The sequence below is a fragment of the Argiope bruennichi genome, chromosome 7 (assembly GCF_947563725.1).
Source record: "Argiope bruennichi chromosome 7, qqArgBrue1.1, whole genome shotgun sequence".
NCBI classification, from domain to species: Eukaryota; Metazoa; Arthropoda; class Arachnida; order Araneae; family Araneidae; genus Argiope; species Argiope bruennichi.
In genome coordinates this window covers 28,065,451-28,078,099 of record NC_079157.1, presented here as the reverse complement: position 1 = coordinate 28,078,099, position 12,649 = coordinate 28,065,451, and the positions used below count along the sequence as shown (strand labels likewise).

The window sequence follows — 12,649 nt, the reverse complement described above, 5'->3', positions numbered from 1 at the left end:
ACTTCACATGCAATTTCATTCATTTTTGTTACAAAATAACCGGTTGCAATGAAATTCCGATTTATCATGTGACAAAGTTTTTGTCATAAAATATGCAGTATTTTTCATTAAAAAATACAAGTATCAATGTGTTTAGTCCATTGAATTTCTACCAAATTTTTGAAATACTCTATAGCAGTTTGATTATCATACAAATATTTTAGATTAAATTGCAAGTAATTCTAAATATAAGCATCTATTTATTAATCTCTTTCTTTCTTTCACATCTTCTGATAAAGCTATATATTCAGCTTCCATACTCCCTAAAGCTGTACATTTTTATTTTGAAATAGACTAGGTAACAGGAACATATTAAAGTATAACATAACCACTGATAAATCTGCAATCCATTTTATCAGCTAACTAGCTAGCATCTGTGTATGTTGTTGAAGCAAAATTTATAGATTTACTTAAGTCTGTTGTATAGTTAGAAGTATTTAGAATTGACTGAAACACTTGAGGCAGAAGATTCCAATGAATATTTGATGGATTATTATTAAATCATAGCAAGAAATTCACAGCAAACATAATGTTGTTGATGGGTAGGTTTCTTGGAGTTCTTGAATTTCTTTGGATATATCTTGCAATTCCACAAAAAAAAAAAAGTGCTTCTTTCTTTTGAAGAACCATCTTTTTCCTAACATCACTTTCAATTGAGAAGAGAGGCACTTCCTTAGCCTTGTATCAGTTCCGTAATAGTAAGTGATGATGCTTACTTAGTTCCCATATGCAATACCCAACCCCTCTGTAATCTGTGTAGGCAATATTCCCTTTCAAAAACAAGTATCTAAGAGAATTCAACACTTACATTTTTTACATTTTTGCAAAGACTGTGATATTAACATAAAATAATTTGGAAAAAATTACTTTCAAAATGGCAGAAATTTTATTTAGGAGTTATCAAGACAAGTCCCCCCTCCCCCCCACATACTTTTGTTGATTCATGCTACCATTTTCTCTCAAGCTCAGAAACTTTTCAAACAACCCTTGTATGTATTTGATGTAGTGTAACTTGCATATTGACCTTTTTTTGTCGTAAAATTCTTAAATCACACCTCAAAATAGTTAAGTAAATCATTTTGATTAAAAACATTCCATTGAATTTTTGTTTCTGGTAGCTATTTTAATTAACTTTCTGTTTGCATAGCATTGATTAATGTCTCTCTCTCTCTTTTATTCTATAGATGTAGGCTTGAACTCAGAGAAGTTTATGTTAAATTAAAAAATGCATAATAAACCATAATATGTTAATTATACTACAGAGATTAAAAGAAAAAGTAGAATGTTTGATTTAAAATATGCATGATAAGATATTGCTTGCATTTCTTTTTTATAAGAATACTTACAAATCTACTCTTCATCTGTACTACTTGAAGATGTTCGTATGAATATTTCTATAAAACTTTTATGGAGATAACTTCAAAAATTCAATTTGCACCTGATGTAGCACTGTATGATTTTTATTTCCACGCTATAATCTCTTCTGGTATATGATACCATTTGTCATGATTAGGAAAGCATGTTTTTCTGTGCACATCGACTTTTAAGAAGAGAGATGGATGGAATCCAGAAGCAACATAATCTGGACACAAAAACATACACCTGGATACAATTTAATTAATGGAGGAATTAATTAATCTATAATAAATGAAATTTTTCAATATGTAATATTTCAAACTAGTTTTTTTATCTATGATTTTTCTACCTTTATTTTTAATGACAAGTAATTTGATTTGTTAAGTACTAAATAAATTTGTATTTATTTAGATTAATTAAATCTGATTAACTAATTTGTTAAGATACTACTTTTGCTTATTGTTTTTAAATCTGCTTGTGAAACAATGTATCTTTGTAGAAAATGTAGTGAACATTAATGAATAAATTGAAATGTCCTATTTCATATAATCTTTCTTGCTGCTTATGGATCATATATGATTTTTAAAATTATCAAATATTTAATTTTTATAGATCAAACATAAAAGAAAAAAGAAGGGCACAGAACTGTATGATATAAGTGTTTATTGTGAAATATGTAAGGAAACTAAAGAAAATAATGATACAGTTATTCTTTGTGACTGCTGTGATCTTGCATTTCATTTTATTTGTCTTAAACCACCTCTGAAATCAATTCCCCATGGTAACTGGTATTGTCCAGATTGTTTGGAAATATCAAGAAAATTAGGTAAGATTTAATTTTGTAATTTAAAAAATTGTATGAAATAGTATTTATTATTAAATACAGAGAATGCTGCTTAATTCTGTATTAATTCTGCTAAAGTTATTCTGTATATATTATCAAAATCCTTGTCCTAACTGATATATTCAAATTTCGTACGAAAAGATATTCATTTAGTGTGATTACTACATTAATATTATCAAGTCTGAAGTAGGGAATTGTCTGCTTGTTCATTATCAACCAGCATTAATAATTGTATTCATAGAATTTCTTGCTGTACTAACATGGAAACATTTGGAGGCCATTTCGCCATCTGAGATAGTTAATATCTTTTGTGTAGACAAGAATGGTTGATTGGTTTAAGTGGGCATCTATATAGCTAGTCTGGCTTGAAATTTGTGGTATAGACACAAACCACTACTACCTGCCATTGAAAACAAAATGGATAAACTAAAGAGCTTAGTTAAATACTAAAGACAAAGTTAAAATTTTTAACAGTTTTGTAAGTTTACAAAAATGAGTTATCACAACACTATGGTGTTGTTAAAAATTTCACAACCTATTTGTAAAATTTTGAAAAATAATGAATTTTTTTGTGAACAAATCCAAGCAATAATTGTTGATAATTCTATCTTGAAGAAAACTTATCAATGAATGCTTAAATAAGTCATGCAGATATTTTGTAACTCAATATGGAGCATCATGTTATAATTTTTATAAAACAATGCAAGGACAAGCAATTTATAAATGAATTTTTAAGGAATAATTGTCAATAAATAACAATTAATGAGTTTTTTAATTGTTGAAAAGAATTATAAATAGCTTTAGCTTTGACCTAACTGTTGCCTCCCATTTGACATGATAAAAATATAATTGATTATATACAAATCAGTTAATGCTATCAAAATTCTTAAATCATGAAATAATCACATTAAATAGAAACTATTATATCTTTATTTGATATTCTGATTGTAAATGTTGAAAGCATCAAATCGTACCCTATTTCATATTAAAAAGAAATTGGTGAATAGTTGTAATACTTATTTTATATAATACTATCTTTATTTAAAAAAAAAAGAAACTTTAGTGTATACAATTTTTAAAAACACATTCTTATTAATGTACTAAAAAATTGAAGCTTTTAAAAACTATTTTCTTGCTTTTAGTTTTTAATTTACTATTCATATTATGAAACATTGAAATTAGTCCCCCCCCCATCAGATTAACTTCTAAATGATAATTGCCATAAGAATCAAAATTTGATTATTGGATTAAATTATTATAAAGTTCGAAAAAATTATAGTAATTGATTGCCTTCAAGAAATTATTTTCTCTAGAACTTATTTCTATATTTTCAACATAATTTGAAAAAAATTTGCTGAAATCTATGCTTTAAATTAAGTTGAATGTTAATGGATTAAGATTTTTTATTTTTATTTTGTAGACTTTAAAGGATCACATCTTTTTTCAAACAATGCCTTTTTATTTAAATTTCTGATGAAGGACATGAATAAAACTTAATAATTTATTTCCATCCTTGTTTGAATGATTTTTTAACACAATGAACCAGCATAATTATTTTCTGCTTGACTAGCTCATATAAATTGACTATTTAGATTTTTTCTTTTCTATTCTCTTTTGCATCTCCTGAATATATAGAATAGAAAGGAAGACATCAGACTTTTTGGCGATGGTTATTTAAATACCCATCTCTTTCAAATTTCCTGTGTAATGATGCAGTATGGCATTCCCCCCCCCACCACCACTTAATAAGATGAAGAAAACTGAATATGCATTTAGGACACCTTCTTTTCTTCTGAATGAATTTAAATTTGATGCAGATCTGCAGTTTTAGCCTCAGAACAGCACTTTTTAAATTTATCTTTTGTTGCATTCTTTAGTTGTTGCATTCAATGTGAATTGGGGTGGAACGAAAGAAATCAATTTTTTAAATTTGTAGATAAAATAAATTATAAAAATGAAAAATATTGGAATAGGGCCAGAGGTGCCGCAAAGACGTTAAAGTTTCAAAAAAAACACATTTTACAACTTTTTAAGGATTTTTGTGTGCCTCTATTATAAAATAAAAAGCTTTAAATAGGCATTGACATGTGTATGGGAATATAAAAACAGTTTTACTATTGCACTTTGATGACATTGATTCGCATCGGAGCGGCTGTTATTGAGGTAAGATGGAGATTTATCTGCGTCTGGTGATCAGGAGAGGTCTGATTTCAAATCAGTAGCTATGCCGAGTTCAGTTGATTTAGCGTCTCCGCTCCGTCTATTGTGTAACTGATTAACGTAACTGACTTGTTAGTTTGTGCGCTTGTGTGGTTTGCTGTGAGTAAAAATGGTTCAGTCTAAATTAGTGAAGACAAGACAAATGTCTGAGCCTTCTATTTTTAGGAAATTTAGTGATTTCCTTGAAGTTGAACTCCTTACTTACGAACTTGTTATGAAGTGCTACTGTTTTATAAGGCATAATCTCAAAACTGCTTCAGAAAAGGATTCCTCTGTAAGTGAAAAATATGACACTTTAATCCCCATAATAGAATAAATATTGTCAAGAGCCTTTATTTCCTTTGCTTCTAGCAAAATAATTTCATAAATGATAAAAGCTTATCATGCTAAATACAGGAATTTATTAAAGTCTGAAAGTAGAAAAGGTTCAGATAAGTTTGATTCCAACCTCACAGAATTTAGAGTAGAAGCTAAACGCTTATTTCATATTACTGACTTGAATAAAAGAAAAAGCAAGTGCCAATTATGGAAAAAACGTTTCTAAACGATCAATGTTCTAACAGAAGAATGGTTATAGGTAATATTGATATTGCTTCCACAAGAGCTTTGTGGAAGAAAGAATGAAGAAAGTCAGTTACTACAGAGAATAATTAAGCTTAATCAAGAACGGACAAAAAATACTAGTGTTTCAGAAATGGTAGTGCCGACCATGGCAATCTTGAAGAACAACAGTGTGTTTTACAAAAAGTGGCAAACAAACCAGAACCATCAAATAGACAAGAAGAGATAACTATCAGGTGCTTATGTGAGATAACTACTAGGTGCTTATATTAAGTTAAAACCTACATGTACTTAAACTTCATGTAAGATCTAAACATCTTTTTAACCTTATCTCATATTCACGCTTTCTCTCTGACGATCTCACGAACGTTATAAATCAGATTATTTTTTTAAAAAATGGGTACTTTGCTGCTTCAGAAAATATCCTTTTATCCATGCTAAATGGTGAACGTAAAACGACGTGGTTTACGACGTGTTTTAAAAGCAATAACAGAAAGTAAAGACAAAGTTCAAGTTCCAAAGATAAACTTCGATGCAGTGGAATACATCGACATGATTTCATGGCTTGAAAATGACGTAAAACCCTTTTTAAAACATGTTTCCAGTGACTCTGTAAAAGATTTTATATGGGAGGTATCTGAAACTGAATCAAATAGCATAGGGGACTCGGTTATCGACTTTCACCCGCTTCCTTGTCTCATGCAAGCGGTGGAAAGAGGTGTGAAACTGCTGGTCGAATCGGTTCAAAATGTCTGTGGTTCAGCCGCAATTGACTTATGTGTCAATAGGCCAAAATTCAATTAAAAAAAGACAGTTTAATGTGGCAGTGAAGTAGAAACAAACATTTTGCTTCTGTTAACATTTGTAATCATTAACGCAGAAGAAAAAATGCAAAATTTGACATAAAAAATATTTTATTATTATTATACTTTGTGATTAATAATTATTTCTATTTGTAATGCTTATATATGTATTTAAAGTCATCTTTTGTAACATTATATGAACAAAAATTCATAAAAATATTTTATTAAAATTTATAATTTTTTATTTATTTATTTATTTATTTTGCAAACTTTAAGTTTTTTGCGACACCTCGAAATGTTGTTGTACTGCAACCAAATTTTTAAAAATTCTTTTTGAACCCAAAAACTAACTTTTCCCCACTATTGTCAAACTAAAACCTAATTTTAAAAACCCATTTTAAAATTTTCCATTTTTAAAATTTTTTTATAAATTCAAAACTTTTTGCGGCACCTCAAAATAATATAATATTGCAAGCAAATTTTAAAAAAAATGTTTGTGAACCTAAAAGGCAATTTTTCTGTATTATTACCAAACTAAAATCTAAGAAAAAATTTTATATTTCCATTTTAAAAATGTCCATTTTTTTTTCACTGTTTTTTTACAAATTTCAAGATCTTTGTGGCACCTAAAGATAATGTAATATTTCAACCAAATTCTTAAAAATTGTTTTTGACTCTAAAAGGCAACTTTTCCGCACTATTACCAAACTGAAATCTAAAAAAAAAAAAAAAAAAAAAAAAAAAAATTGTTTTTGTTCCACCCTTATGTGAATATGTAAAGCAGTAAGAGATCTGTGCAAATTATGTAGAGCTCCACAATTTGTCAGATTTGGTTCAATATTTGTAATTTATCCATAATTCTCCTATAAATCTATATGCTAAATTTCATCCATATAGCCTTCTATGGATTTTGTCCAGATTTTGATAAAAATATATATATATATATAAAAAAAAGGAAAGAAAAGAAAATTACATATAAAATTTCATCACTCATAATTCAATGCAATTTTGAGTTACTGTTTCAGAAAAATTGATATTTCAAACCTAGAAAGGTCTAAACTGTTGTGATTAAAATTTCTGAGTGGAATCTCTTTCTGTTTGATAAAATTAAAAAGCAATGAAAACCACATTGGGAGGTGCATATGTTACCTTTATAACTTTATGTTTATTGATAATTACTTGAAAACTCTCATGCTCAAACAGCTTTATATCGATTTTGCTATTTTCAATTTTATAATCAGAATTTCAAAATTTAATTAAATTAAATTATATAATAAAGCTTTTTCAAATGATATGGATTTCTAATTTAACATCCAGTGTCCTATGATATTCCAGTTTCATATTTAATCTGAATGCATTCCATTTTTTTCTCTTTTGTTTTTACCAGGTAATTGGCACATTTTCCCAAATTAATAAATAATTGTACATACAAAATTCCTAAATAATTGCACATACCAAATTCCTAAATAATTGCATATATGCTCCTTTCAGCCAGATTGTAAACTCAAAGTGCCATCATTTTGCAAATTTTTATTTTTACTTTGCTTTAGATAATGGAACAAATATGAAAGCATTCTTAATTTTTTTTATCACATTATATTTTGAAAAACTTTTTGATATTTTTTTGCATAAAAATGTTTAATAAATTTTTATTAATTTTCTGGTAGTATTTTCTAAAAAATTATAACAAAAAATATGAGGACCCCCCCCCTTTAGAATGTAATTTTATTTCACAATTATATGAATTTTGTTTTCTACATTTAAAAGAAACTTACCTAAAATATGGTTATTAATTGAGTTAAGTGTTAATGTTTTGTAAATTTAAAAAAAAAATGTTGAAAGTTTATTTTCATGAATTCTTTTCCTTGGGATATTGAAATAAGATGTCTTGAATAATAAAATTCTTTGTTATAAACTCTTCATAGTGTATTAATGGCAATATTTTTTTCTTAATTTTTTTAGAATCCCAGAAAAAGGAAAAGAAAAAGCATTCAAACAACCCATCTGTTTATTCTAAACAAAGCTCTACATTACTCCCCCCTGACTTTGCTGCACCAGCAACAAAATCTAGTAATCCTTTAACAAATGGAAACAGAGTCAAAAATAGTATAGGCGAAAATACAAATATGAAATTAACAAATGATGGACACAATTACTCAAAGGAATCACATTTTTCTGAAAAAGATGATTGCCAAAAGAATTTTTCTGACACTAAAACAGTAAATGTGCCTTTTAATTGTACAGATACACCGTCAGGAGAGTTTGAAGATTTTTTTAATATAAGTAATAATGTTGTTATCTTAATGAATCGAAAATTTTTAAGATCTGAAGGGAAGTCTCTTAACAAAAGTTTAGGAAAAGAATGTAGAACTAATTATAGTATGAATTTAAGGAGACTACAGCATGCAAAAGATGCAGAATGCAACAATTTCAAAATGCAACAAATTGAAAAAAGAACAAAGAGGTTAGCTGCTACTACTGCAAGAAAGAAGATGATAGAAAACTTGAAAAAGGATAATATCAATTGTTCTGTTGAGGATTCTTCTTATTCATCAGGACAGTGTAGTGCTGCTGATATGGAAAAGGTATATTTTTTTTCCTTTATTTTTTTAAATGTTTTATATGATGAAAATTCTATGAGAGCCCTTTCTAATTATTACATACTTATCATCTTTGGTGACTAACTGGTTTGCCAAAATTATTAACAATAAAGAATTTTTAAATAATAATGTATGTTTAATTCTTATTATTCTAAAAACCTTATACCTATTCCATTATTGCGGTAAGCATTATCCAATTTTCATTGTTTATCATAATCATCATCACAAATGCCAGCCTTAATCTGAAATGGGAGGTGATTGAATTTCAATGAACTCTATAGCTTGTTGGTTGAATTGATTATATAATGATAACAAATGAAATTATTCAGCTTCAGAGGGTTTTTTTTTTTATGATACAGAATATGTTTCTTAATTTGTGTAGTCTTAAGAGACTTTTGTTTATTGATTCAATTTTAAAAATACTGCATTGCAATAACAAAGCAAAATTTCAAATTTAAATAATAATAATATGTTTTATACATCCCTGTATATTACAGAAAAGAGACATAATTTTCATCTACAAATTAAAAAAAAATCACCTTTAAATAAACATTATATTAAAATTATGCTTTAAAAAACCCTTTTCAATATGGAATAAACTAAACTGAAACTTTTTACCTTGGTTATTAGCCCTTGGCAGAAAAAACCAAAATAAAATTTTTGGTAATCATAATGGAAATGATTTAAATTTCTTTAAAACAAATAAAAATGAAATTATTATTCCATAGAAAAAGATAATTTCTTGAATTTTTAGATGAGGTAAGATTCATTTTTATGCTTCAATGTTTTTTGAAAATCCAGATAAAAATTCCAAAACTTTACTCATTTACTAATCATTTGAAAGTCTGATTCAGATTTTTAAAAATCACCCCAAAATATATTTATGTCAAATTTTTTAACTCTAGGAGCAGCCTGCTCTGTAGGATATCAAATCACACACAAACTCATACATTACATACATATTTGTTATTAATCGAGTTTGTTTCATGAATAAAGTCATTGTCATTGGTTAATGTCATTACTTGTCATTGGTTAATGTTCTTAGCTTTTTACAGCATATGACTTGTAAAATTTCAACACATTAGATCACAAATTGTGATGTAGAATGAGATTAAGCAGGAATGCAGATCCAGCAGAATAAAATATTGTTACCACACTATTTGAACAAAAGATTAAAGATAACTTATTATTCTAGAAAAACATAGAACGTTTTGAATGATTTAAAAAGGATTGCCTCGCCACCGAAGGAACCTGGGATACCGGAAAAACACAGGGAATTTAAAAATTGACAGAAAAAAATACAGGGAAATTTGAAAATTTTTGGGAAACTTTGAAAATACAGGGAATTTTAAGTTTCTTAGTTATTTTTCCCCATCTAAAAATGACGATCTCTAAAGATTGCAAGAATGAAAGATCGTAATCATAGTTCCAAAAGCGTAGCAATACCATTCACGATTGTGTAATGTGGAAACTCATTTCGTTTTTACTCTCCCTTTTTTATCTGTATTGATCAATCTAGTTTCGATCTGCCAGGCAGTTGCTCTTTTTCCATGAGAGTCCCGAATTTCAGCTAATGAGCATGCGCGAGACTTTTGTAACTGCGTGAAGGAATAGAATAAATTTCTCTGGTCAGAGCATTCAATCTGCGGAAGCAACGCAGTGTTGTTTAATCTACTATACTTGAGTTTATTGATTTGTTTATTATTTGAGAAACTGACAGCTTATTCAAAGCAGATTAGAGAATTAAAAAAAAAAAACTGTGAGCTGCTGAAAATCCCTATTTAATATGAATTGGATGGATAAATATAATCTATTCTGATTTTGCTTGAAGGTTTCGAGAAATCCTGTGAAAGTGAAAGAATAGAATAAATTTCTGTGGAGGGAACATTTCAATTTGCGGGGGCAGGGTGGTAGTGTTTAGAGTGCTATACTTGAGTTATTGATTGGGTTGTTTGTTATTTGAGAAACTACATTCTTATTCAGAGTAGAGTAAAGAATTTTTTTAAACAATGAGTTGCTCAAAATCTGTATTTAAAACGAGTTGGACGGATATAAAAATCAAACCTGATTTTGTTGAATGGGTTTGAGGAGTTCCACAACATTTGTTGCATACTGCTCACTTTGTAAGAAGATAATGAGCCTAAGTAATATTGGAAAACAGGCACTTACTAGTCATGTTTAAAAAAACAAACATACAAGACTTGCCTGCTGGTTTCAAAGAGTCATCGTTGATGTTGGATAAAAGGAATACAGGAAAAGATAGAATGTCAAGTTGAATGTCCAACCCACTTCGAACTTTGTAGTTCAAGAATAATCATTTAAAACTGAATTTTCATGGGCTTTAAAACTTGTTGTACCATTTTCATCCTTTAATGAATGCAATGATATCGGAAATATTTTTACATACATTTACTGAAAGTGAAATTACTAAAAACTATACGTTAGGTCATAAAAAATGTTGTACCTTATTTGTTAAGGATAAATTCTATGAAACTGGTGGCTAAAAAAACTAGAAGTTGCAGAAATAGATGTTATAATACATAAATTAACGAAAATGAATAAATAAAAAAACTAATCTTGCTTAGTAATGTTTTTTTTTTTGGAGTAATCATGAAAAGATTTGTATCATGATAAAATTATTTTGTATCTTATTTCACCTGATTCCTTAATTTTGTGACTCACAGTTAAAGAGCTTGAGAAGCGATATATCCCCCCCCCTCTTAATATAAAAATTTTGTTTTGCTAAAATTCTTGATAATAAATAAAGAGATAATATTAAATTGCTGCTTCCTTTTTCTGCTTTATCCACTCCTTAAAATCATATTACATTATAACTGGCACATCAGTGCTATTCGAGCATTTCCTTGTATCTTGAATATATGTACAGGGAAAATAGAGAGAATTTTTTTTTCCAGATTTGAATGCCAATCCTGTTTAAAAAGGAAAGGTATTCATTAAATGCTGTATAAAGAAAAATAAAAAAATTATATGAATGAAAACATTTACCTTTGAGTGTCAATGTGTGATATGCCCACATTGGAGTAATATAGCATATTTGTGTCATACTTTCTGCAATATATCCAGCAGCTGCTGTCCAACTCTTCTGTCACTGCATGGGTAGAGGTGTTCTTGCTTGTTGTTTGTTATTTTCAATGAGTGAGTCTCTTTTCCAAAAATATCTGAAATCTTTTCAGTACGGTCTACATCTGTACAAGGTGTTGAATATTTTCACTTTCTAGACAATCCAGAAAAGCATGTGCTTCACTGAGGAGGTACATTGTTGTCAGTGAAGACAAGTTTATCTCTGTTGGTATCTAAGTTTTTCATCTTTTCAGAAATTTCAATTTTGCTTCATCAATGCATCTGTGATTAGTTATAATTCCAGATCATTAGTGAGGGCATCAGCCATTGATTATGTCCCATATCATGAAACTGCATATTGGATATCGGTCTGTATCCTTAATATTATCTAATAGATAAAAAGCCACTCTTATGTTTGGTCAGTTGGCATCTACTATTCAATAACAGACTGAACCTATTCCTATCTCAAAATAGTAAACAAGTCCAGTACTATTTAGGCCAATTCCAGTACTTACAACATCCTTGTAATCAAGCAGTACTTCCAGTCCATGCAGTGGGTGACACACAATAGATTTGTGAATGTATCGTCCTTTTTCACTTAAATATTTGTCTGCATTTTTTTCTGAAGATCTCCTGTCTTTTGACATTAAGAAGTGCATTTGTGGTGCACCAGCTCCTTTTTGCATATAAAAGTACATATAAAACAACTATGAAACAACTCTGTAGGTATGTCAAAATTCTCTGATGGTGTATGTTATTTTTTTAGTTTTCATTTTCACATGCTCTGTATGTGATTGAAAATATTTTAACTTGTAATTAAAAAAAAACTAGTTTTGATTTTTTAAAAAAAATATCCATATTTGAAGGAGTGACATTATTAAAAATTAACGTTTCATAAAATGTGTTCTAAGTGAAAATACTTTTAAAAAGACGTTAAAATAATTGAGAAGAAAAACTATATATGTCCCCTTTCTGAAATGTATTTGTACTATTGTTTTAAAAGTATCTTTCTGAAATTTTACAAAATTCTTATGCTTTGAACATTTTTTAATTAATTTTATGGAACATTATCAAAAAAACTTTTGTATGCCTTTTAAATGCTATCAATTTTTTAACATATATTTTTTACTATTTTTATTTTTTAA

The 12,649-nt window shown here is 28.2% G+C and overlaps 1 protein-coding gene across 2 annotated transcripts in view; it reads left to right on the top strand.

The window, feature by feature from the left end:
* LOC129975868 (dentin sialophosphoprotein-like) overlaps positions 1–12,649 on the top strand; it is a 28,996-nt gene that overhangs the window by 8,413 nt on the left and 7,934 nt on the right. For both annotated transcript variants that reach the window (XM_056089123.1, XM_056089124.1), the window contains exons 3-4: positions 2,008–2,221; positions 7,786–8,408. In XM_056089123.1, the coding sequence (XP_055945098.1) occupies positions 2,008–2,221; positions 7,786–8,408 (837 nt within the window). The remainder of the gene's footprint in view (positions 1–2,007; positions 2,222–7,785; positions 8,409–12,649) is intronic.